Below are 25,913 nucleotides of genomic sequence, written 5' to 3'. Positions count from 1 at the left end.
TACTCCTATTATTCCAAATTATAATGAAAGCATCACTGCTGCCCGAGGACGTACTCCAGTCACACTGACTGTAGAGGAACCTCGTAAATTTTGTGTCATGTTTTATTTATTCCACTGTACACACATCGTCGATTTTACAACATACATAACATTTATTTTATTGAACTTAGTATAGGGGTCAAAACAGATGAACAAAGGGATTAGATAGGAAAACTAAAGAAAAGGGTTTGAAAACTTTGAGTTTTAACAATAAGGACAAAATAAATGGTAAAGTGAATAGTACCATGATTGATTTTTTTAGTGTAAAAATGTGGTTTTTCGTTAAAATGAACAATACAGGAAGCTTTTCGTTAAAGTTCCCGAATTACATTGAGTTGTTGGGCTCATGGGCACTCAATGGCTTCACTATACTTTTGTTACTGACAATACGTGATTGGTTAAGATTCTGTCATAACGATATTCATGCATGTTGCATAGATGATTTTATCGACCTTATTTTTAACATTGTAGCCTTCTTTTTCTATTAGATGGGTGCACATTAGGAGAGATTCTCTTATGCAACTAAAATTTAGCTTTATTAATGCGAATGTCCTATCTTGTTTAGAAAATGTTTTTTCGACAATTGACACGTAATAAATTAAAAAAAAAAAAAGAATCTCTCATACACCAAAGTAGGGTTGGGCATTTAAAAAAAAAAGTCGAGTGAACCGTCCGAACCGCACTGGTGGCTTGGCTTGGTTTGGTTTTTTATTATTTATTTATTTATTATAATTTTCGGTGGTTAAACCGAACCGCACCTACCTTAATTGGTTTGGAAGTCGATTCTCAAAATTCTTAGGGTGCGGTTACTAGAACCGACCACATATATTTAATTTTATTTTTTCAATCATAATTAATACGTGTAGTCATATAAATGGTTAGTTATTTACGAGTTACCGTGTTTCCATCACATGAAAACAAAACTTGATTAGTTTAAGAGTCCTTTTGAAGAAGAACAAGGGGGACCATTTAGAGAAGGAACAACTGTTGCTTTGGTGATCTCCTTGGGTTGCTTCATTTGTGCTTTTCTTTGAGCAATCACTCGTATTAGTGCTATGTTTTATAGCATTTGGGAGAGAATTTTGTTCTGTATTTCGTCTTCACACAAGCCGAGAACCAATCCAAACTAACCCGCCACTACCGGTTAACCAACTTGATCGGTTTTAGACCCAACTTAGTCAATTTCGTTTTATAATTTTGGTCTGTCCGACTAAGTCGGTGTGGTTTTAATTTTGACCTAAAACCGATCTAAACCAATCCGCGTCCACCCCTACACTAAAGTAATGGACAATGGGGGGTCATTATTATGTTATGCCTTTTGTACTAAGCTACTAACTTATTAGTCAGCAGGCCTCCACTTATAGCCGATCGATCAATTCTATGCCTCTTAAGCAGCCATGCACGCCGGCATCCCCTTTTCACTTTTTGCTGGCCATGTCTGCTTCCTGTCTCTGCCTTTTCTTCTTCTTCATCTTTAATTTATTGACTTTAATTAATCAATTTTTTTTAAATTACTTTTGCTTATTGAATAATTATTCCTAGTCAATATATGCCATTATTTGTAGCGTGTCCTTAAAGAAACAAAACAAAGCCGCCATTATATATGACCTTTAAAATTCATGATCACAACGATTTTATATGTATTGGAAACCCGTTCAAAATGACAGCTTTCCAGTTCAATTCATAAAGTTCAAGCGCCTTTAAACTGTCGGGGACCAAATACATTGTGTGTTCTTTGCGCAATATTTGCACATGTAAGCCGCCCTCTTAGATTAGACTCGAGAGAATAAATTTACATGCGACGCGTCACACGAAGAGAGGTAAATAAAAAGAGACATACATCTAGTTTTAAGTAACATTGTAGTTCGGTGTCCGTGGTAGTTAAAATTTGGTATCGGTGGAAATATCGACATCAGTTGCTTCGATGAAATTTTAGTGAATGTCAAACATTGATTTAGATTAAATATATGAATTTTTCTGATATTTAACCAATATGTCGAAAAATCACCGAAATTTATTGATTTTAACCGAATTCTAAGAGTTTCTCCCATATAGGATGAAGTCTAAACTTCACCTGCCCTTTCTGCATCTTTATTTGATTTTATCGTCATTTTTACGGAATATCGACCGTATAAAAAAAAAGTCAAATACTGATGGCCGTTAGACGATAGTCAATACACAAAATATAATCGTTCGTGTTAGCTAGTATCAATATAATTAGTTTATAATAATCTATCCAACAAGTGGCAAACATCACATGTGAAGAATTCGGATATCCGGTTGCATGCTCGGACATTTTTCAAATCTCAACCGCGAAGGTTTTGTTTTGTTTTTTATTTATTTATTTTTGTTTAAATAGAAATAAAGTAGTTTTATCATGATAAATAATATATTGCTTCGTATTTTACACGTAAGAGATAAGGAAACTCCCAACTAGAAAAACAGAAAGAAAAGTTGGAGAATTGGGTGGATTCTGGAGGGTCGTAGCTGTTTCCCAGCCACAACTGTTGGCGGTGAATAGGCTGCAAGCCTGTCACTTACGTGACTTCTCCGTGATTTCTAACGTTTTTTCAGTTTTTGGGTTTCCTCTCTTTCAAAGTTGTCGGAAGTAATTTTCGTATTCTGTTTATTTTTGCTTAAAATGAAGATGAATAAGATGCTAAAAATAAGCGAAAGAATAGAAAATAAGAAAACGAAATTGTTAAAATAACTAAGTGAATTATTGCCAATTAAGTCTTAGTTCACAGAGTGCTATGTTCTTCTCAATACTTGAACGAGTCTCAAGTTCAAATTCTCAACTCTCAAATTGTTAATGTATCGTTAATAATTTGTGACACCACGTAAAACAAAAATATGTGCCAATTACTCTAATTTAGAGAGAAGTTAAAAAAATTGTATCATTACACACCGTTCAACTTATAATTTTGAATTTTTTGTGTTATGGTAAAATTAGGTATGATTAATGCGCACTCAGAATTATAATTCAAACGTAAGTGTAAAAATAAAAGACACAATAATAAACTCCATATTTCAACCACTACGGGCTGACTAAGTGGATAATGACAAATTTTAGGCCAACATTTCACATGGCACGTTTGAGTTTGATTTGTGAACCTGCTTTATTGTACGATGATGGCAAAGGGGAGGTTGAATTCCTCAATGAGTCATTTCAGTTCACAAAAGAATGAACTACTGTGACTAAGTTACTAACTAGTTTCTTTTTTAAAAGAAAAAAATGAAACGTATTATAATTTTGGTAACTTTATATATCATGTCACGTCAATATGTCACACGATTTTATTGTCACAGGCTAAATTTTAGGTTTGAGAAAGTTGATATCAACTTCCATGTGGATTGAAGAGCAAAGACTAGTCCACTCCAATGAAGAAGAAAAGGACAACATTTTCTTTTCTTTTGTTCAAAAAACCATAAACTCAGGCGAGACTATTTTTTAAGGAATTCATAGTCTTTTTTTTTTGGTAAAAGGAATTCATAGTCTTTGATTATTGCTAGTTTTCGGTTTTGTCGTCATAAAAAACAACAGAAAAACGCGGTTTATTCAACTAATTCGCATTTATTCTAATTTCTAAAGCAAAAACGCGTTTATTCATTTTTCCTTCTCTAAATTATCGACCGAACTAAATGTGGGCCCAATCCTATGAATGAATAGAATAATAGTTAAAAAAGTTGGTAGCAAAGATTTTTCGAGAGTTTGAATTTTAATTTCGATTTCGGTTTTTCCGGAAATATAAAAGGAGGAAAAATACAAAGGAAGTTAGTGGCAGGGCTGACGGAGGGCGAAGAAGTTGACTGGCGGAGGAGGGGGTTGAGCTTTTTGGAGTCTTTTGGGATGGGCAACTGCTTTTCTAACGACGCCGGCGCCATGTCGGCGGTGGGCGGCACCGCCGCCTCTCATGCCAATCCCTACGACGCACCGAACGACGCCGTCGATCTCTTCCTCAGGTCTCGCGGCTACAACGGCCTCTTCTCTCAGATCGAGGTTACTTCGCTCTCTATCTGCTTCTCTTGAATCTTTTGAGCCAAATTTGTAGCTGTTAAGTAATTAGTAACTAGTAATTAGCAATTAGTAGCAAGTAATTAGAAATTAGGAGGTAGCAGTTTGGATTTTGGATTTTTGAGTTGTGTTAAATCTGATGGCCACTGTTGTTATACACGCCAATGTAGTCAAGAACAGTAAGAAAGAGCTTGAATTAGTGAGAATTTGCAAAATTGGTGCTCAAGAATTGGATGGTCATGAAAAATCTGGATTGTTCACTTGGATTCACAATCGAAATAATTTGAAATGTAATGTCGTTTAATGAATTCTACTGCAGCCGAAGTTAGATTTTACGATTTTTATTGAATTTTGTAGCTTGTTTTTTGTTAAGTAATGAATTTGCTCCCAATTTGGGGTCTCTCAGTGTTTGCATCTGATATACTGAATATTCTCGTCAATAATTCGAATGCAGATATCACTTGCTGCTGTAGACTTGCGTGATCGGGACGTTCTCTCCAAGGTTTGTCGCACTAATGAATATGAGTAGCCATTACTTGCATTTCTACTGTTAAATTCATAGGAGTCTTGATCATTGATGTTTGTATGGTCCCCGTTGCTTGCCCCGTACTCTTATTCCGATTTTCTCGTGTTTTACAACATGCGTTATGCTTAAATGAACCTCTATTTTTGCTATTTACTTAATCATATTGTTATTTAAAACCTGAATTCTTCTTTTGACTGGTGCTGTAGCTACTTTCAGCATTAAGTTAAAGCTCAGTTTTCTTGTATTGCATGATAGTAATGGTGGTCCTTTTTGAATGTCACGCTCCTTGTAGCTAGATATTTCTTTATCTATATTTTGCTCTCATGCTAGATATTTTAGTCGTGTAAATCTTTCCTTTGTTTCAGGAATGTCAGTCTGTTATTCATGAATTTTATTTTCTATAGAGTGATCCGATGGTGGTTATCTATACAAAAGGAAGAGATGGAGGACTTTCAGAGCTTGGTCGCACTGAAGTAGTTCTAAACTCATTAAATCCAAAATGGATCACAAAACAAAATATCACTTATCATTTTGAGGTTGTGCAGACTCTCGTGTAAGTTTAAGCTTTTATCTCCGCTTTAATTAAAAAAAACATGTTTTTGGTCCCACAATTATGTGGAATGATTTAATGGTGGGTGACTTTATCTCCATAACAGGTTTCGTGTGTATGACATTGACACTCAGTTTCATAATTCGGAAGTGAAGGTACAAAATTTACGATGCTGTGCCTATATGTAAAGTTATTCCTTTTCTTAAGCTACTTGACTATCCATTATCCTCTTAAAACTCTCTATGCAAGAGGCAAGAAAATATGGTTATTTTCTCATTCCGCTAAAAGCCAGGTCATAGAATTTGTTTGCTGCTCATATTTCTGGATCCACATTGTTTTGGTTTGCTCATATTTCTAGGTGGACACATTGGTAGGGGTAGCTTCATAGTATATGTATTAATACAAAGATTTGCTGCATCGTACTCTTGTTCAAGTGCTTGCAAGCATAACTGGTTCATAATGGATGGTGTTACTTGTGCAGATGCTTAAGCTAGAGGAGCAACAATTTCTTGGCGAGGCAACCTGCGTATTGTCTGAGGTGTGACTTAGCGACCATTCTCTGTGGAATCATCGAACTACTGAATCTCTATGATATTCTATCTGAACTTGTCAAAGTTGACCAATATGTGCAAAACCTGCTTGAACCCAACCAACTCCTAGTTACTAAGTGGCTGGTTTTGTGGTCTGTGAAAAAGGGCAAGCCTAAACATGAACCATAAAGTTAAGGGTTGAATCCAGGTTGACCCATTGGAACTAACAAGTCAAAGATAAGAGTCTGCTAGTTTTGGCTTGCTTGACCTAATCCTCACCTCTCAGACATGTCACACACAACACCAGATATACATACACACATACATTTGATGAACAATTAATATCTCTAATCTGAGAAGTAATTTAGTTCACCTTTCTAGTGTATCTGGTTACCAAGATACACTACTGGAATTATTTATTGAAGGACTACCTTAAGCTCTGGCATCTGATTCTTTTACCTGTTAATTCGCCTTTCTACTTGTGCAGATAATTTCTAAATCAGACAGGTTATTAACCCTCAATCTTGAATATAGAGAAGAGTTGGGCAGACCAAATCCTCATCGAGACTGTGGAAAACTCATTGTGCATGCTGAGGAATCTTTTAGCTCAAAGACAGCGATAGAGATGAGTTTAAGGTGTTCAGATTTGGAATACAAGGATCTCTTCTCAAAAAGTGTAGGGGCTTCTGAGTTATTATTTTTTCCCTTTGGTTATCTACTTTGATGAGCATTACTAGTTATGCATGCTTGGCCAAATGGAAAATGGTTTGTGTTTTGACACGTTCATATTTGTGTTTTGACACGTTCATATTTGTCTTTCAGGACCCCTTTTTGGTAATCTCAAAAGTTGCAGAGAGTGGGATCACAATTCCAATTTGCAAAACAGAAGTTATAAAAAACGATCTCAAACCCTTGTGGAAACCAGTATATTTAAATATTCAACAAGTTGGAAGCAAGGTATTAACAAGTTTCTTTTTAGCTGCTAGAATATGTGTGAATTAGTGGAGGTCAGGTTTGCTAGAATCTGCTTTATTTCTTTAGCAACTTGTCCATTTGGCTGCTGTCACTAAAAAATTTTGCTGACATTAATAACCATGTAGTGAAACATGCAGATTTGGTTGTTCAAGATTTATGTGGGCCTTTGCGGATGAGAAGCAATGCTTCATCATCTGTTTATTGATAGCTTGAGATATTGTACTTCCCCTGTTGTTTGTAATAGTTTTCTCATTTTAATATTTTTCGTTAATCTGCAGGACAGCCCATTGATAATGGAGTGTTTTAATTTCAATAACAATGGCAAGCATGACTTGATTGGGTAAATAGATATCTATTTCTTCCTTCTAGTTGCCTAATTCCTATGGAGTAGATGAGCAACTGTTTTTTGCTGGCTTTGTTTTCCTTTTCTCCTCCTTACAGTACTATACTTCCGTTGAATATACAGAAAAGTTCAGAAATCACTGGCAGACTTGGAAAAGCTTCATGATAGCAGACAAGGAGAGCATTTATTTTTACCAACTGCTGTTGGGCATGATTTCCACAACAAGGTAATGTTATAGTATGGCAATATATTATTAAGTGGATTTCCATCCCAATTTCTCTTAATTTATAAGTTCTCTGACTTCATTGCAGGTACTGAAGAGCCAACTATTTGTGGACAAGTTTACCGAGACCGTCCAGCACACCTTCCTTGATTACTTGGCTGGGGGCTGTGAGTTGAACTTCATGGTTGCTGTTGATTTTACAGGTGCTTACCTACTCATAAACATTACTGTACATCATAATTCCTTTGCTGCAAATGTATATATCATGATAGAAGTGATTGTCACTAGAAGTTGAGCCTTGCAAATCTGCAAGTGCAGTTGCGTGGCTCCAGTTGTCTTCTAAAGAAAGGTGTTGTGGCACCATACTTGTGCTGTGATCATTGTTATTCTAGCTTATTGCTTTAAACTTTTCTTACTGTTGCCCTCTTATAAATGCAAAACTGGTTCACTGTGGCTCCTTTAACACATGTTAAATTGTCTTATCAAATTCACTCATATTCCTTGTTTATCAGCTTCAAATGGAAATCCTCGCCTGCCTGATTCTTTGCATTATATAGATCCTACAGGACGCCCAAATGCATACCAGAGAGTGAGAATTAGGTCCCTTGAATTTTGATCTTTGCAATTCTTCCTTTCTTCGGATCCATATGATTGTGACATTGTTTTCCAGGCAATCATCGACGTTGTGGAGGTTTTGCAGTTTTATGATTCAGACAAGCGCTTTCCTGCCTGGGGATTTGGAGCCAGACCAATTGACGGTCCAGTTTCCCATTGTTTCAACTTGAACGGGAGTAGTCATCACTGTGAGGTGGAATACTTTATGACCAGAACTTACTTCTGTTAAACTTTGTAGCTGGTTTCTCTATCTTAAGGATTATGTGAATCTATTTCTTTCAGGTTGAAGGAATCCAAGGAATTATGATGGCATATGCAAGTGCCCTCCAAAATGTTTCTCTTGCAGGACCAACTCTTTTTGGACCCGTAATTACCAATGCTGCATTTAATGCCAGCCAGTCTCTTGCAAATGGTGGACGAAAATACTTTGTTTTGTTAATAATCACGGTAAGCATAATGGGGTTGGATGGGCGGTACCAATGCATCCCTGAAGTTCCTTTAGTACTTGCACGCAATATCTCTCAAGTTGTTTTAGTGTACTCCAACATTTTCCAGTTTCTTTAGTTTCGACCGGAACTTTGTTCTAAAATTTTACTGCCGTAGGATGGAGTGGTGACAGATCTCCAAGAAACCAAAGATGCCCTTGTGAAAGCTTCTGACCTGCCATTGTCAATCCTAATTGTTGGAGTTGGAGGAGCTGACTTCAAAGAAATGGAGGTATTTCATTCCCTTTTGTTTTTAATGCTGGATATCGTTCTTGGAACAGTCATATTTTTTTTAAAAGCCCGAATGCTGTGAAACTAAATGTCTCCGCTTTTTCGTTTTGAAGATTTTGGATGCTGACAAGGGCGAGAGACTTGAAAGTTCTACTGGACGTGTGGCTTCACGTGATATAGTACAGTTTGTTCCATTCCGAGATGTACAAAGTAAGCCTTTTCATATGCTTTTACCATATCCGCTTACCAACTTTAATTAGTAGGCAGTAACTCCCCCTTTCACCACCAGGTGGAGAAATTTCTGTTGTTCAGGCACTCTTAGCAGAACTACCGGCTCAATTTCTGACTTACATGCGATCGAGAGATGTCAAACCAATTTTATGATCATGTAAAGAACTGTACATATGAAGATTGATGTTCTCTTCTTGATCCTCGTGCAATACGAGCCTGAATGTCTTTTGTTTTCCTTCCTTACCCGTTGGCTGCATGGAAATCCTAATGCAATTGTATTGAGGAACAATTTTATGTTGCATTATCACATCCGAGACTTGGGATGACCGCAGCTGCACAGCCCTCGCGGCCTTTGTGAGACTGACAACTTAAGTTCCTGCAGCTCTCTTTACCAGGCTAGCGTTCTACAATCGGATGCGCTAAGCGTGGAGAAGGCAACGGGTTATCTTTCGAAACCAACCATTGGGAGAAGGGTGCGAAGAACAGTTTCAGAATAGTCATACAAGTATTTTCATCTTGTGGAACTGGTTAATCTTTTACTTTTCTTTCTTTCTTGTTCCCCCCTGATTTTTCGTTTCTGAATTTTGTTTGCTCTGATTGCAAAATTATATTGCTTTATGAACTTAAACATGAATGATGAATGAAAGTACAAGATGTAGGGCTCGTTTGGATGTGTATTTAGAATGATTGAAAGCACTTGTAGTGAAAACGTTTTTGGAATTAATCTTTAGTAAAAACGCAAGTGAATCTTGGAAAAGTACTTGAAGTGCGTCTTAGAATAAGCACATACTTGGTACTTCTTTTAAGAAGCACTTGAAGTAGTTTTAGAATTCAAAAATATTTTCTCTGAATGTGCTTTCAGTACATTTTAAAAGTATTTTTAAACAAGTTTGAATGCACATCGGGTTCTCTCTTGGATATGATTGTTTTGAAACAAATGGAACCCTTTCAATTGTTTTCTCCGGCGAAAAGTCCACGGATTGGCCATGGATTCTTGGGCCTGTTTACATAAACGAATTATTTTGCAGGCTCTTCACTCGGACAAATTTATGTCCAAAAAGTGGCTGGCCTTTAACGCCTGTTTGAGACTACTTTGTACATGATTAAAACGCTTCTACTACGTCTCATAGAAAATATGTGTTTTGGGTCATAAAAGTGCTTTTAGAAAAAGCATTTCTGAAGTGGCCTTTTAAGAAGCATTTGCAAGTGCTAGCACCTAGATGTTACCTAAAATTAAACGTGTTCTAATACAAGTGATTTCTAACAAAAGCAGTCTTAAACGAGCTCTTAATCAAATTAAACCCACCCACCTCTCACTTATCCACTTCAGTACTAAGGACTTGAGGCAACGGTTAGTTCTGCACAAAATATAATCAAGGTTGGTAATTAAAGATGCTACAAAGTACACTTTGTGCTTAGCTAGGCTGCGTGATGCCTGCTAAGTAACTGCCGCAGTTCAATTTAATTAACTACGTTCCACGATAACAATTATGAATATATACGTATAATTAGGGTTGGGCATAAAAATTGTCAAACCGAAAAACTGGACCGAACTAAAGCTTAAAAAAATGTAAAAAAAATCAAGTTGATTATAAAATTAAAAAAACTGAACCGAAATAAAAAAGGACCAGTTCAATCCACTTTGGTTCACGATTTCATGACACTAAAACCAATCCGGATCGAACCAAACCGGAATTTAATAATACATCTGTTTTTATTTTTATTATATTAACTTATAGCCCAATAACCCTTTAGTCTAATAATTACAAGGCCCAATTCAAGTTTTTTTATTGTTATGTTTATGGATGTAGGCCAAGTTTATTGACATGTTTACCATTTCGTTCCCTAACCTATATAGAATCAAAATGTATGTAAATCTCACAGTACAATTATTTAGTAGTTGATTTCACACCAATTTTAGTTTTTCCGTATTTTCTAACATCTCGAATTCATGATTTGTCCTATTTCAAATAAGAAAACTTACTATAATATTGTGCATGAAAATGCATGCTATATAAGCTAATATTTTACTAAAAACAAAGATGAGACTCACATATATTAGTGGGTCTTACATCTATTAAAAGATAATATAAATATGCAATAAGTGTAGCATTAACCGTAGTTTACCATTCATGCATGATGCATGATTTGACATATGCGAATTCTACCCCGTTTTTTCTTCTTTGGATAAGCACATGAATGATCAAATCATTTCCCTTTCTGATGGCTCCTCCATGACATCCATGAACTATTAACATTGAGTATTTGTCGTCACTCAGTATTATGGTCAGGTGGTATTCCTCTTCATTTGGAAGTGAGAGATTTTAGGTTTGAATCTCGTGAACGGTGAATTCGATATCAAATTAGGTTGCCATTGTGTGATTTTGCCGAACTCTCCCTTCTCTTAGTGTAAAAATGTCGATCTATTCAAAAAAAAAAAAAAAGAAAAAAAGAAAACCATCGAGTATTTGTCAAAGAAAAATAAAATTAACAATTTAATTTATTAATTTAGAAGAATAATGATAAATTTAAAAATGGAAAAGTAATGAGATAAACATCCGCAGTCATTGGTCTCAAAAGTAAACACGTCTAGTTCAAAAAGCAATAGAAAGGATGGAATAGAGGGCGTTAAAGTTGGACCATTTCCTTTTCAGTTCAGCACCCAAAATTTTACACCAACTAGGCGAGGAGATAGGCTGGGAAAGATATATATTATATATGACTGTATCAAACCCTAGCATTTCTCCATCTTCTCTTCTTCCTCCTCCTCCTCCTCTTTGCTATTGTCCTCCCTCAGTGTCTACCTCTCTTGATTCTGTACAGTAATTTCATTTAACGCAAAAGGAGGATCCGAACTTGGATGCCGAAGAGGAAGCAAACTGCTCAACTGCGGATCTTGATTCATATTTATATAATGAAGCAAAATAAGATAGTTAATTAATTGCCAGCTAGTGAACAATATTTGTGGTGCATGTTTGCTTGATGATTTGGCACAAGAATATATATCTTTTGCAAATTTTCAACTGGTTTTAACAAGGTCATAAGGTGGATCGCAAGCATGGGAAGAGGTCCTTTCCTGGTGATGAATCAGAGAAGAAAGAGGAGGATCATCAAATGACCTTCGATCCGTTTTGCTCATCTGCTCGATCTCAACATGAGATGTCTGCCATGGTCTCAGCTCTAGCTCAAGTTCTTGGAAGCAATAACAGCCAGACCCCGGCTGTTCAAGAGCCGGCGGAGCCGCCACTGATCACGCCCCAGTCCAGCGCCATGGAATTGCATGATGGTCAATCTCCTCAACAGGCTCAAGATCAAGGTTTAATATTGATCAGTCATACTATTGACCATGAGTATTATTGCTAGTAGTTAAATATTCTTTATTAATTTCCAATTTTTAATTGATTTAGCTCCGGTGTGTAGAATTAAATATTCATATGACATCGATCCAGTTTCAGTTTATACGCTGTGATAGTTTTTTACCTGTAAAAGTAAGCATGAACATGAAGTTGTGTAATGATCTTATTCTCAACAGGTGCCCTATTGAAATCCTCTATATTGTTCCGTTTCCATCTTCAAATTGTTGATGCATGTTTTTAATGAGGTTAATGTTTTTATCTGCAAAAGCAGCACGGATGCCGTAATAACAGCTTAAATCGGGGGTTGGGTTTCTACCTATGCATTCCCGGTTCAAAACTCCTCCTCCCCTAAATTATTGTAATAGTTTCGAACTATCTCCCCTCTCCTAATAATAGTAAAAATTTTTAAAAAAAAAAAAAAAAAACTGAAGTTTGCCCTCTGTATTTTGGCCCTAATGTTTTTAATGCATGTCTGCTATAGCTCATTTGTGTAGATTGTATATATTGTTACACTCTTTTTCTCATCATAATAACAACTACTTTGCTACTTTGTTTCATAGCTACAATTGTTTTCTATGTAGCTATTCTACCAAATAAAGATGATTAGTTAAAGTGCACATATTTGATTTACAATTAACAATACATATCAATATGCAAATTAGTGTGTATATATAAATATATATATGTTACCCCTTATATATGGACCCATTTTTTAATCACCATCCCCGTAGTTAGATGAATTGAGCGCTGAATATCATATCTATATATCATTTATTGTGTTTCAATATACATAAGATACTGTTTAGATCAACTTGGGAAACTACATAACATTATTAATTTGTGAAGGGAATGTGAGGAGAAGGCACTATAGAGGAGTGAGGCAGAGACCATGGGGAAAGTGGGCAGCTGAGATTCGTGACCCGAAGAAGGCCGCTCGAGTGTGGCTCGGCACCTTTGAAACCGCAGAGGCCGCAGCGCTTGCTTATGATGAAGCAGCTCTCAGGTTTAAAGGAAGCAAAGCTAAGCTCAACTTTCCCGAAAGAGTTCAGGGAAGAATTACTGAATTAGGTTACCTCACTACAACTAGTACTCAACAAAACTTGCCAGCTGGGGCATCTCAAAGTATTACGGACCACCACCAGCCTCTTCCTGATCATCAATATCAACTGCAGGCATTCCCTAATAATGTTGCTACTCCTCATGATCAATATGCACCATATTTTCTGAGTGGTAACGAGTGTGTAAATTATGATGATTTACCAACTACTCTTAGTGAAAGAGAAGGATTTGCTTTCCAGACTTCAGAAACTACTTCATCATCTTTGTTACCTTTCTTACCATCTCATCAACAAGAAGATCAACAACATCCCTTAAGCTATTCTATGCCGGCGTTCGGTTCCTCTTCTTCTTCGAGTTCAAATCCTCCCCCTAGGGATAGGAACCGTCGACCTTGACAGCAGTACTTCAAGGGGACGGTACACATCCAAGTTCAAGTTCCCGGGAGATCGATCGTGGGAGAATAATGATACTATTTCCTTCATGTTTGTGGTGTATTTTTGTTTCTTGAATTAGACGCTCTTTTGTCACAAAGTTTTAAGAAGGTGATCAAACTGTTTTGTTAATTGATGATTGTTTTTAGTTTGTTTGACGAGATTTTCAGCAGCTTACATATGTCAAATAATAGTCTAATGAAAATGAATTACTTTTGAGACTGATACATACGCGCGCGCGCATATATATATCTGAGAAGTGTTATTGGCATTCCAAAAATCTCATTTTATACTTTTCACAAATGTATTTTTCTTTCTAAAAAGAGAAAATTTGGAATGCAAAATGAGAATTTTGAAGTGGAATAACAATTATACACACACACACCCCCCCCTATATATATATGATGATGAGATTACAGTTGAAGGCATGAATTAATTTACATCACATACTTGTAAATATGAATTTAGCCAAATTGGTATAGTGTCGACTAATTAGTGATCATCGAATTCGGCTATGTGTGACACATCGTGAGTCAGCCTAAATATATTTGATCTCATATCATATGATTTCTCACAGTCAATTGCCGCCGCCGGCCTTTATATGTGACACGTTCCAGATGCATGCTAATTATATTTCTAGAGGTCCTTGAGTAGGATTATGTTTGGGGTTTATGAAAAATTAATTTATGAACTATATATGAACCTCTTTTCTTAATTTGTCAAGGCTTATTACTCTCTTTTATTTTTGGGTAAAAATATCAGGAGCAATTTTATAGGAAAACTAATGAAAAGGGCTTGAAAACTTTGAGTTTTAATAATAATGACAAAATAAAGAGTAAAGTGAATAGTACTAGAATTGACTTTTTAGTGTGAAAATGTAGTTTTTTTGTTAAAGTGAACAGTACCGGAAGCTTTTCGTTAAAGTTTCCCATTTTCATTAATAAAAGTCGGTCAAATTAAAATATTCGGACTGATCAAATAACATCAAATAACAAAGCACCAAAGTACACAGATAATTGGTCGGTCATGCAAACATTTGAAAAGAAATTTCATTGACAAACTAGAAAGAACACAAAAAGAAATGTCATAGACATGAATTACCGGTGCCATAAAGAGACCAAGATAGCGAAAACCAGAACCACGGCCAAATTTGACCATAAGATGCCATGCATATACGAGGAAGGGACATCCGCTCATACATTCTCCAAGGCTCATGATTCTTTTTACACTAATTCGTACACAAAAATGGAAACAATAAACTAAACGTTGCTTTCGTTTAAAGGGGGAAGGAATTGATAAGGAAAAAGGACCGTTAATTTTATTTGAACCGCACACGTTGCATGCAATTTAAATGTGGTAAGAAAGAAACCCTGGCACCCAAAAAAGGGGTTTAAAAGTAAGGAACTCGAAGAGTATAGTGGAAAAGTAACATATACACCAATTAAAGAGTCTCTCCCTCTTATGTCAATAATCAACTCTAATAATTAATATGTATTTGTTTATAATTCCGTACGATATCTCCCGAACCATCGAAGCCCCTTGTAAATCAAGTGGGAGGGGTTAAGTTGATTAGGCTTTCGTTCACCTAGAAGGAGGAAAAAACTTGATACCATCGTCCAAACTGCTACATATATCCACAAAAAAGAAGAACACCATGTTTGCTAACAATTAAATAGAGCATTCAAAGCAAATAATTATTTTTATATTTTTGGCTTCTCAATATCATATAGTTTATATAGGTTACGTTTTGTTTTTTTTTTTTTTGAACAAACAATATTATCTACATTAAGGGGTGATGATTGAGTTAAGCTTTACACTGGGCTAGCAATAATGTGGTTCAAATTCACTTTTGGTGAGAATCGAACCAAGACCTCTCACTTACATGTGAAGAGGAATACCACTATACCGTAATATTACATTAACCGTTTGACCTGTTAATTAAAAGAGTAATAGTACATTTATCATAAGTTTTATACTACGTTTGTATTATTTCTCTAATAAAGATAAGATCTGTTAATACAAATATATTCCATGTTTACTAAAGAGATAAGACAAGTATGGTATAGAAAATATAGCAAGAGTGACATTTAGTGAATGAAAAAAAAGTCAAATTATTTGTAATATATCATACGTAACACTGAAGAAAGTTGAGGTTCCACCATAAAACCAATTATCAATATGGGGAGTAGCCCAACCTCTTATAAGCTTATGCAAGGTCCCTTCTCCCATTAATGTGGGACTCATTCTCAACATGCCCCTCACGTGTGGCGAATTTTCAAGCCTAACACGTGGACAACACAACAGGGTCACATGCTTATAAGCCCATGCAAGATCTCTTCTCCCATCAATGTGAGACTCATTCTCAACACGCCCTTCACATGTGGCGAATTTTTAAGCATTACACATAGACAACACAACAGGGTCACGTGGAACACATGTTTCAAGCCTAACACATAGATAACACAATAGGGTCACGTGGAGCATGTGTAGCCGTTAGGCTTCACACGTGGGACAACTTGCTCTGATATCATGCAAAAAGTTGAGGTTCCACCATAAAACCAATTGGCAATGTGGGGAATAGCCCGATCTCTTATAAGTCCATGTAAGGTCTCTCATCCTATCAATGTGGAATTCTTTCTCAACACAAGTTATGTTTAATTTATACACTCAACTATATAAAAGGTATTCACCTTCAACATTTGAGAGGTATATTGTTTCAAAACTAAGAAATTCTAACTTTCAATTATCTTCATTCTCTAGCTAAGTCGTTTTCTACTCGCATCACACTGGTCACTCACTTATCTATTACTTCTTGGTTTCTACATACAATCGTGATTTTACAACTAGGTAAAATATTTTTCCTCGCAATATTTTATATATATATATATATATATATGTATTAATAAAATGGTTAAACATGTACAACAATAATATCTATCTAGAAGTTATGTTGAGGTACACTTTTTCTAATGTTGAAAGATGTCACAAAGTCAAATATCATCTTCTACTATTAAATAAAATTATATATGTAATTAAATCCCATAGAATTGAAGTGATATGCATTACATCTCATATTTTATTGAAATTGATAAAATATTTTGACCACTTTCTTCTATTTTTTTCCTTGACCAGTTTATTCTTTCGGTGGGTACCTTGGAGCGAGTATATATTCGTTCATGCAGATAAGTAGAAGTTGCAGTTAGTTTGTACTACAGCTACCTAAAAATGCATAATCCATGGACGAACAAAACACAAAAGAAGTACTCTCTTTAACTATATATATATGGAAGAACCGTGCATGGTAGCACTTATTTTACATAATTTTTGACACACGATTTTTTGTGGAACTTACTCCGTAATGTATTTTAATGATCCGAATCATGTATTATCTAAAACGTCGTTCATAAATCATCCTTATAGAAAATTAGATAAATCCAAAGTCATTAAAAATTCATTTGTAGTGAAGAAAATAGACGAATACGGTTCTATAAAGAAATTTTAAACCCTTAATTCAACTGTGATATGTATGGTTTTAGACTTTGATGATTTTTGATAAACATAATTTTTGAGAAAAGACCTAAAAAATTTACGATTCGATTAGTTGAAATATATTACTATGTGACCCTCACAAAAACATATGTAAAAAATGGTGGGGTAGAAAAATGATGCTAGGGATCATTCCCATATAATATGTATAAATATATATCTACAATTATGCATGCAGTGACTTTATTATATAGTTTCCCTTGCTCAAAAGTAAAATACAAAATAGAACCATCGAAAATCGGCTGAATTGACTCAGTCCCACTCACGGCTAAATTGATTTGATCAATCCATTAAATAATTTTTGTAGTTATGACTTAAGATCCTACTTCGTGTGGCTCCTTTGGACGGCTTCTCTTTTACGATTCTCTGTCTCCTCCATTTGTCAATCTTTTCGGCTCTAGCTAGTCGTTTTTGAGCTCAACTATAGCTTGTTTATTTGTCCTTCTGTTATTTTGTTTTCTTTTGCTTTCTAATTTCTTAATTCTGGAAAAGTATTTTCACAAAAATTCCATGGGAGGTATGCTTCGGAAAGTTGTATGTATATATATATACGCGATCATGGATTTAATTATTTCAAATTACGTGTATATATATATATATATATGAGCTTATGGAGACTCACTTCGTGAAATCACACGATTCGATAATAAGACCCTAATATTCTAGTTAGAAAAACCTAATTTAGCTTGAAAAGAGTTTGAATAATTTTAGAAGAGTTTACAAATCGTTGTGTATCAACGCCAACAGAGCCATAGCAGCCCAAAAACAAGGATAATGCTTGTGTCCCCCATAGAGGGATTTATTTGTTCACCCACTTACGATTAACAAACTTTTATTATCCGAACATTAGAAGTGGAACTGCTCATTCTCTTTATCATCACCTAAAGATCATATATGTGAAAGGTTATTTAATTTGGGGATCTTTAATTTTGTCATTTATACGTATAAAACAAATGGACGGTTCATCATAAGGACGCTACTCGTTACCAAAATTGTTGATTGGTTTAACACGTATGCATGATTAAGTGATCTCCAAATTGAATGATTTTTTAATATGTGATCTCCAAATGATGATAAAGAGAAGAGTAATGCTAGGGAGACTAAATTTGTAAACAAAATTTACAAACTAACTGACGTGTCACCAATAGAAATGAACACATTTATCAAGTTTGAAGTAATAATCCAATCATCAACTTCCATGTCATTTAGTTTACAAAATTTTGTCTGCAAATTTAGTCTCCATATGTTCGGACAATAATGTTAATTGTAAGTGGGGGGGGAGGAACACAATCATTATTAAAAAATTATTCAATTTGGAGATTTTTTAATCATTCATATGCATAAAACCAATGGGCGGTTCATCATGAGGATGCTAAGCTAAAACTATTGATTAGTTTAACACGTATGGATAACTAAACGATCTACAAATTGAATGATTTTTTTTTTTTTTTGTAGATATAATCTTTAATTGATGATAAAAGGCTTGAATGGTTTCATTTATGATGTTCGGATGGTAAAGGCTCGTTAATCGTAAATGTGAGAACAAGCAAGTTCTCCATAGAGGGACATGATCATTGTCCAAAAGGTAAATAAATAGACACGGTAATATTTATTGTTATGTATCAATTTACATAAATGAAACAACCAAGATACTTTGCTCAGGGAGCATATTCAAATGACTTTTAATGAGCATTTTGCATTTCTTATTAGCCTGAAAGCTCTCAAATGAACAATTTTTAAGGGATGCAAATATTCATCTTGACGGGTACATGTAAATTTATATCTATATTTGCATCTTTAGAAGGTGGGCCCTGCAAGTTGAAGAGAAAATAAGAAAGCAATTACGTAAACCAAGAGCAAAAATGAATGAGATACAAATTTACATCTCCCATGTTGGAGTTAAACAAGTACGCCAAATTTATAATGAAGCAAGTTTCCACGCCAGTTTGGAAGGTTTCCGAGTTCCAGCTAACACTGTTACTGTCAAGAAAAAAAAAAGGATTTATATGAAATAGAAACACCAAATAGCAAACAGATTCATCTTGTGATGCTAGGCTGGAAGGGTGTTTGAGTTCGAGGTCGAGCTGATCCTGTCGATGTCATCACTAATAAGGAGCAAACTTTGAGCTCATGAGGATCGTAGATATATTATTGGTTACACGAGAGAGGATCATAATACTCTTTGGTCTCTTTCGTGTAGGCTAAAGCAAATTACTTCTCTTTCTGGTCAAAGTTTTCTGGTCAAGTTTAGAATATGTCAATTTAAGAACATTAATTATTGATAGCTAGAGCCAATATCTCCTGAAAAATCAAAATTTTGTTGAAGTTGAGAATATCCACAAATAATAAACTTACTCGCTAGAATCAAGGGTTTGACAAAAATGGAAAATGACAAACATTATTTAAAGCAAGAAAAAAAAACTAAAATGCTTTAAATATTGTCATGGATTATGAATTGTACTCGGGGTGCAACATGATTGTATGTGTTAGGGCTGCTTTGATATCGTTGTGCTTTTAAAACAAAATTTTTATGTTGTATTGTGAGAATGATTAATTGTGTTAGGGCTTGTTTAGTAGTTGCATCAAAAGATAGAATTAGTAAACACGAGAAGTCAGAAAGCAAAAATAGTTTAAAGGCACATGTATGTCCTTAATATTATTTATATTTCAAAGAAAAGCATTCCAAAACCTATTACTTCAGAAAGAAAAAAACTGACTTGGTAATTAAAAGGGATTTCAATCCTAAGGCCATTCATTTAGCCTGAAATCTCTCAAAATCCATTTCCAATAAAAGAGCTAAATCCTAGTCAACATCGGATTAAATCCTTTATCACTGAGTCAAATGACCATCACGCTTGCCAAACATAGCAAGCCCAATAACCTAGGGCTACATTTTTTGTGGGCTCCACTTGCTTTTATTATTGTCTCTCTTTTCTCATTTTGATTATCCTTCTCTTCTCTCTTCTTGACTCTCTCTCTCTCTCTCTCTCTCATCTAAGGACGAGCAAGGAAGGGTTAGACAACGTAATTTGGTGGTAGTGTTTGGTGTCATTGTAGTTTTGAGTTGGGTGAGATTTGGTGGTGTTTGATTGTGTGAGATTTGGTGGTGGTAGTGTTGGCATTTGATTATGTGAGATCTGATGGTGGTAGTGGTGTGAGGTAGAAATGATAAAAATATAGTTCATGTTGCATAATTAAATAATAATATATTAGATGGCTAAAATGTAGCCCCAAACTACATTTGGCCCTCATGACTGAAAATGGCCTAAAAGATCAATTAAAGTCAGCCAAGTTGCTAGGTGAGCATTTTTTTTCTTTTCTTAAGTTAAGCTTAATTTTAAAGTTTTTTTATTTTTTTTATTTTATATATATATATATAGTCACTTAGTACTACGGTCTAGTGATATTTCCTCTTCATTTGTAAGTAAGAGGTCTTAGGTTCGATTCTCGCCAAAGGCGAATTTGAACCATATTATTGCTAGTCCATTGTGAGACTAAGCCCACCTCTCTCCCCCTCAGTGTAGATAATATTGTTTGTAAAAAAAAAAATTTATATAAAACTTATAATCATCATGATATATTTCTAATTAGTATAATTTCAGTTTTAATTCCAACAAATAAACGTGTTGAAAAAGACAGTACGTAACTCTTGTTTGATTGTAATCCAAACTCGGAGTTGTTAAGCAAACTAAGCTTAGTACTTTAAACTCATGTCCTTCCCATCCCATATATATGTTGTTTAGATTAGGATTAAGATTATTACAATTGAATGACTAGCATAGTGGTGTAAGATGGAATAGTGTTTTCGATTTTGAAAGTAAAACTTTCGAATTTGGTGTGACATCCCACATCGCCCAGGGGACTGATCCTTATATGTATATTCCATCCCTACCTAGCACGAGGCCTTTTGGGAGCTCACTGGCTTTGGGTTCCGTAGGAACTCCAAAGTTAAGCGAGTAGCGCGAGAGCACTCCCAGGATGGGTGACCCATCGGGAAGTTCTCGTGTGAGTTCCCAGAAACAAAACCATGAGGGAATGGTAAGCCCAAAGCGGACAATATCGTGCTACGGTGGTGGAGCGGGCCCGGGAAGTGGTCCCACCCGGGCCGGGATGTGACATTGGTATCAGAGCCTAACCCTGGTCGCGAGTGTGCCGACGAGGACGTCGGGCCCCTAAGGGGGGTGGATTGTGACATCCCACATCACCCAGGGGACTGATCCTTATATGTATATTCCATCCCTACCTAGCACGAGGCCTTTTGGGAGCTCACTGGCTTTGGGTTCCGTAGGAACTCCAAAGTTAAGCGAGTAGCGCGCGAGAGCACTCCCAGGATGGGTGACCCATCGGGAAGTTCTCGTGTGAGTTCCCAGAAACAAAACCGTGAGGGAATGGTAAGCCCAAAGCGGACAATATTGTGCTACGGTGGTGGAGCGGGCCCGGGAAGTGGTCCCACCCGGGCCGGGATGTGACATTTGGACACCAAAATTTCAAATTCAATATTTTCTGAAAAATTGGAATGAAAATTGAAATGCATTTCCATCTGCCCCGCGCGTTTTGTGGGTGAAGCTTCTGCCTTCCTCACATTTGCTCTATCCACCTCTAACTAGTAGGCCTTTACTGTTAGAAACTGGAATTTTCCTCTACACTCTATATTTCTAACCCCCTGAAATTAACAGATTTAGGGGAGGAGAACAGCTTCATTACTAGTGGTATCTTCACGGGCATTGGAATATATTCAAAGTGTTTCGAACTGATTTTGACCAAAAAAAAAAAAAAAATCAAAGTATTCTGACTTTTTAAAGTTATATACTCAAAATATGCGTTTTGTAATCCAATTTTATATTTTATTGTTAGTTTTGGATACCTTTTGTTCATTGTTTTTCTATTAAACATAAGTAAAAATGTGGGACCCACAATTCACAATTATCATTTAACCGATTGGCTAGCAAATGTATGACATTTCCAAATTATGTTCCGAAATTTTCAAGATTACTCGGATTCTGAAAAATTCTGAACTTGAGATTGTGATCCTATCCAATCCGTTCCAATTTCAAAATTTTGAAACCGAAATTGAAAACTTTGTTTCCAATCCGATCCATACGAAAATCAGACCTAAACTAGCATCACATTTGAGTAAGGGTTTGACTTCCAATGTCCAACTTGACAAATTTGCATATATTTGTATAGGAATGCGGTGTAAAGGAATAAAGAACAATAAATATTGAACTCAACTAAATTCAAATATACATATACAAGGAATCATTAATGTTGGAGGACTAATGGATTCTTCAAACGTTCACACCACGATAACGAAATATGTATAAAGTCTAGATGTTTCTGTAGCAAACCCTATCTCCCACCTATCTTCCTCCTCCTCTCATTGTTCTCCTCTCATCTCGTTCTTTTCTTTCCTTAATCTACTGTCTACTTTTAATGTACGCCGTAAAGCTAGAACGAATTTGAATCTGTTGCTCGTGTCTCTCCCGATTCTGACTCATATATATATAACGTCAACATATTAATATCTAGATTCATAAAGTGGATCGAAAACATGGGAAGAGGCCACTGGCTTCGGTTGAATCGGAGGAGAAAGAGGAGGATCAAATCTTTCCTGTTTACTCGACTCGATCTCAGCAAGACACTTCTGCCATGGTTTCAGCTCTGGCTCAGGTGATCGGAAGAAATAGTGACCAAATTAATAACCCACTTGATCAAGTGCAAGGAATAAATCCATTAATCACCTCACAGTCCAGCCCTACAGAGACTCAATCTCAACCGGTACTACTTCAGGATCAAGGTATTATATTTTATATATTATCAACAATGAATTAATCTTCTTTTTGGTTCTCTGTGACAAAAATAACTTTTTGGTATATTTCCAGCAGAACTACTTGATCTCCCTCATAGGGGATTTAGGGAGCTTCTGTATAACTAATCATATGGTTTTCTTCCACCTTTTAGTTATGTGGATTGTGGCGTCCCTATTTTCTCCTACTGCTCACTCTTTATTTCTGGCATTGAGATTGGATGAAGAGGTTGTGCAGAAATCATTATCTTTATATAGTTATAGATTATCACTCTAGCATTCCTTTCTCTAGTATAATACTTCAACTTATTTATTAATTTTTTCCTAATTTTAACTTTATACATATATTAGAAGAGATAAATACCCAAGTGGTGCTGTTGACCCTAAAAACTACCAAGCCTACGTGGCGCGCATGCCGAGTAATTGATGAGCTAACTATGTCCTTAGGTTGTTTGCGGGGCGTGCCAACTCGTCAGCCGAGTTCGGCCGGGGAGTAAAATATGTTGATATGGCATTGGGCGCACTGATGACTTCTTGATCTTGTGACTGCAGCCGAGAAAGGAACATGTCTCGGCCTTCGGGTTCTAGAGCATGAAGAGAAGGCTGCTAGTTTTGCGAAGTTCAATTTCAAATTCGGCTTTCAATGTGCCGAATGTGGTAACCTGGTATCACCTTACTTCGTTGAGAAGGCTGATGAGATGACCTCTACCAACAAGGACTCGGAAATCCTTGTTGATCGAGACTTGGATAAATAACCAGTTGGTCTCGAAGCAGTGTTGTCTATCCAAACTGAAGGTGCTCCTTGGTCGGCTGATTCTACGACTTCAGTGTTGTCTATCCAAACTGAAGATGTCACCGATTGCCTTCACAGTGCTGTTTATCCAAACTGAAGAAGTGATGGCGAGAAGAAAGGGGGGAGGAAAAAATCTCAGGGTTGTTGAGAAGCTTTGCATAGGGCAATTTGTGTGTTGATTTGTAGGGGTCCTAAATGATGCACTCCCCTTTCTATTTATAGTAGCGAACCCCCTTATGGCCAAACTAAAGATTCATTTGGATTAGAACTCCTCAACCTAATATGATCAAGTTTCTGCCAATCCTATCCCCTATAGGACTTTGAACCAAGCTTCTTAACGAGCCAGATTCATCCCCTAATTCTAAGCATCCTTAGCTTTAAGACTCCTTATTGCACTAGGGTTCGACTACCTAACCCTTATCTAAACCAATCCTCTCCGTGATAGGTTTTGGCCGACCTTGACTGGACGGCCTATGACAAGATTCTAGATAAATGTTACTAGACCGAGAACGACTCTAAGCTCAGCCCAAAATATTATTTTGGACCCAAATAGGTGGATATTAGGATTTTGTGATAATCATCTTCATCGTCAAATTTTTTTCATAAACCTGTCTTAATTAGTAAAGTACAAGTTCTGAGCTAATGTTAGAGGGATCATATTTTCAAACAAAAAGTGAAATGTTATAATGTGTCAAATAACAATTGAGCACCATGGATAGGAATTGAATCTAAGAAGGAACGAGTATTGACTATGTTCAACTAGCACGATCCTTCTAGCATTACTCAAACTTAGGTACCGTCTCCGCCTATGTATGAAATGAATCTTTTTCAGGTTTGATATTTTTGAGAAATTAATATATATGTTTGTGTGAAGGAAATTTGAGGAGACAACATTACAGAGGAGTGAGGCGGAGACCATGGGGAAAGTGGGCTTCTGAGATTCGTGATCCGGTGAAGGCAGCCCGAGTGTGGCTGGGCACTTTTGACACCGCTGAGGCTGCAGCACTAGCTTATGATAAAGCAGCACTCCAGTTCAAAGGAAACAAAGCTAAGCTAAACTTCCCCGAGAGAGTTCAAGGGAGCTCTGAGTCAGGTTGCCTCACATTAATAACTACTGATCAACAAGACAGCTTGAACATTAATCCTCCTCATCCTAATATTACTCGACCAACTTCTTCCAGTGTTTTCGATTGTACACAATATAATAATGTCACATCCTCTACATCCTTGTTGTCGTCGTCCTCCATGCCATCTCAACAAGCGGCAGAGCTCCCAAGCTTTTCGATGCAGTTCGGTTCTTCTTTTTCAAGTTCAAGTTCGGGCCCTTCTCATAAGTATAGGAAAGACTTTGACAGCAGTCACTCAAGATGATAAGAGTAAATTAATAGCTATGGGAACGATAGGAGATCAGATTGAACGATCGATTAAGGAGAGTAAAAGGCTCATATAATTTTGATGCATATATGTGTTTTTCTTTCCCTTTTTTGGTTCTGTTTAATTTCTGCTCGTCTAAAACAACTTCTTTCTTATATCAAATTAAGTTCACTTCAGTTTGTATTTGATGACAACTAATTTGACAAGAAGCTAGATAAATTTTTCATGCATGTGTGCGCCACCCTGCGTATGGTATATATTGCGAAGTTATTTTCGTATATCCCTTTTTACATGCACACATCTGGACATAGTGTGCAGAATGAGAAAAAATGTATATTTCGAGCATCATTGGAGCTTTCCACTCCTTCCCTAGATGTTATCAAGACGGAATAATGAAGTTAATTTGAGCGAGTATCAATAAGATCATATATGAAGCATGCAAATTTTGGTGAAAGAGAAAATTCCACGATGTAAGCGAATGAATTTAATTAACCCAGCAAGCTTGCTAACTTAACTAAGAGAGAGTGAGGGTTTGTATACACGCCTGGCGTAGAACATAATATGATAAACATTACATAGCCCATATTAGGGCAAAATTTAGAGAGCTGAACCTTGACAGATACGTTCATGGTTTTATATCCCCTATATTAAATATATAGATCTATCACCTATGTATGTACATGGTAACTTTTGAGTTTATATATATATATATTATTGATTACTTAAAACCTAGACAGATCTTGATCAGTATACGCAAGAGAGTGAAATCGTGTGGACTAAATGGG

At 36.1% G+C, this 25,913-nt stretch overlaps 3 protein-coding genes across 4 annotated transcripts; all 3 read left to right on the top strand.

Annotated features, from left to right (window-relative positions):
- Window positions 1-3,874: 3,874 nt before the first annotated feature.
- On the top strand, window positions 3,875-9,681 carry LOC103931315 (protein BONZAI 1). 2 transcript variants are annotated; one of them, XM_009340760.3, is made up of 16 exons: window positions 3,875-4,039; window positions 4,509-4,556; window positions 4,985-5,133; window positions 5,237-5,285; window positions 5,612-5,668; window positions 6,148-6,336; window positions 6,483-6,617; window positions 6,914-6,975; window positions 7,102-7,204; window positions 7,290-7,404; window positions 7,714-7,790; window positions 7,872-8,009; window positions 8,099-8,263; window positions 8,420-8,533; window positions 8,646-8,742; window positions 8,822-9,681. In XM_009340760.3, the coding sequence occupies exons 1-16, from the start codon at window positions 3,890-3,892 to the stop codon at window positions 8,914-8,916; spliced, it is 1,743 nt and encodes a 580-aa protein (XP_009339035.1). In that variant the 5' UTR covers window positions 3,875-3,889; the 3' UTR covers window positions 8,917-9,681. The 2 variants fall into 2 exon arrangements, with proteins under 2 accessions (XP_009339035.1, XP_009339037.1); XM_009340762.3 differs by having other exon boundaries at window positions 3,956-4,039; window positions 4,946-5,133.
- Window positions 9,682-11,862: 2,181 nt separating this feature from the next.
- On the top strand, window positions 11,863-13,741 carry LOC103931314 (ethylene-responsive transcription factor ERF113). Its single transcript, XM_009340759.3, has 2 exons — window positions 11,863-12,079; window positions 12,966-13,741. The coding sequence occupies exons 1-2, from the start codon at window positions 11,878-11,880 to the stop codon at window positions 13,571-13,573; spliced, it is 810 nt and encodes a 269-aa protein (XP_009339034.1). The 5' UTR covers window positions 11,863-11,877; the 3' UTR covers window positions 13,574-13,741.
- An 8,741-nt stretch (window positions 13,742-22,482) lies between these two features.
- Window positions 22,483-25,354, top strand: LOC103931329 (ethylene-responsive transcription factor ERF114-like). The gene is made up of 2 exons (XM_018643512.2): window positions 22,483-22,952; window positions 24,629-25,354. Exons 1-2 carry the CDS (start codon window positions 22,805-22,807, stop codon window positions 25,123-25,125), a joined length of 645 nt encoding a protein of 214 aa, XP_018499028.2. The 5' UTR covers window positions 22,483-22,804; the 3' UTR covers window positions 25,126-25,354.
- Window positions 25,355-25,913: the final 559 nt, after the last annotated feature.

Source organism: the organism of the source record quoted next, unplaced genomic scaffold (genome assembly GCF_019419815.1).
Source record: "Pyrus x bretschneideri cultivar Hongxiangsu unplaced genomic scaffold, Pyrus_bretschneideri_v1 Contig3, whole genome shotgun sequence".
Classification (NCBI taxonomy): domain Eukaryota; kingdom Viridiplantae; phylum Streptophyta; class Magnoliopsida; order Rosales; family Rosaceae; genus Pyrus; species Pyrus x bretschneideri.
This window is presented reverse-complemented; position numbering and strand designations above follow the sequence as displayed.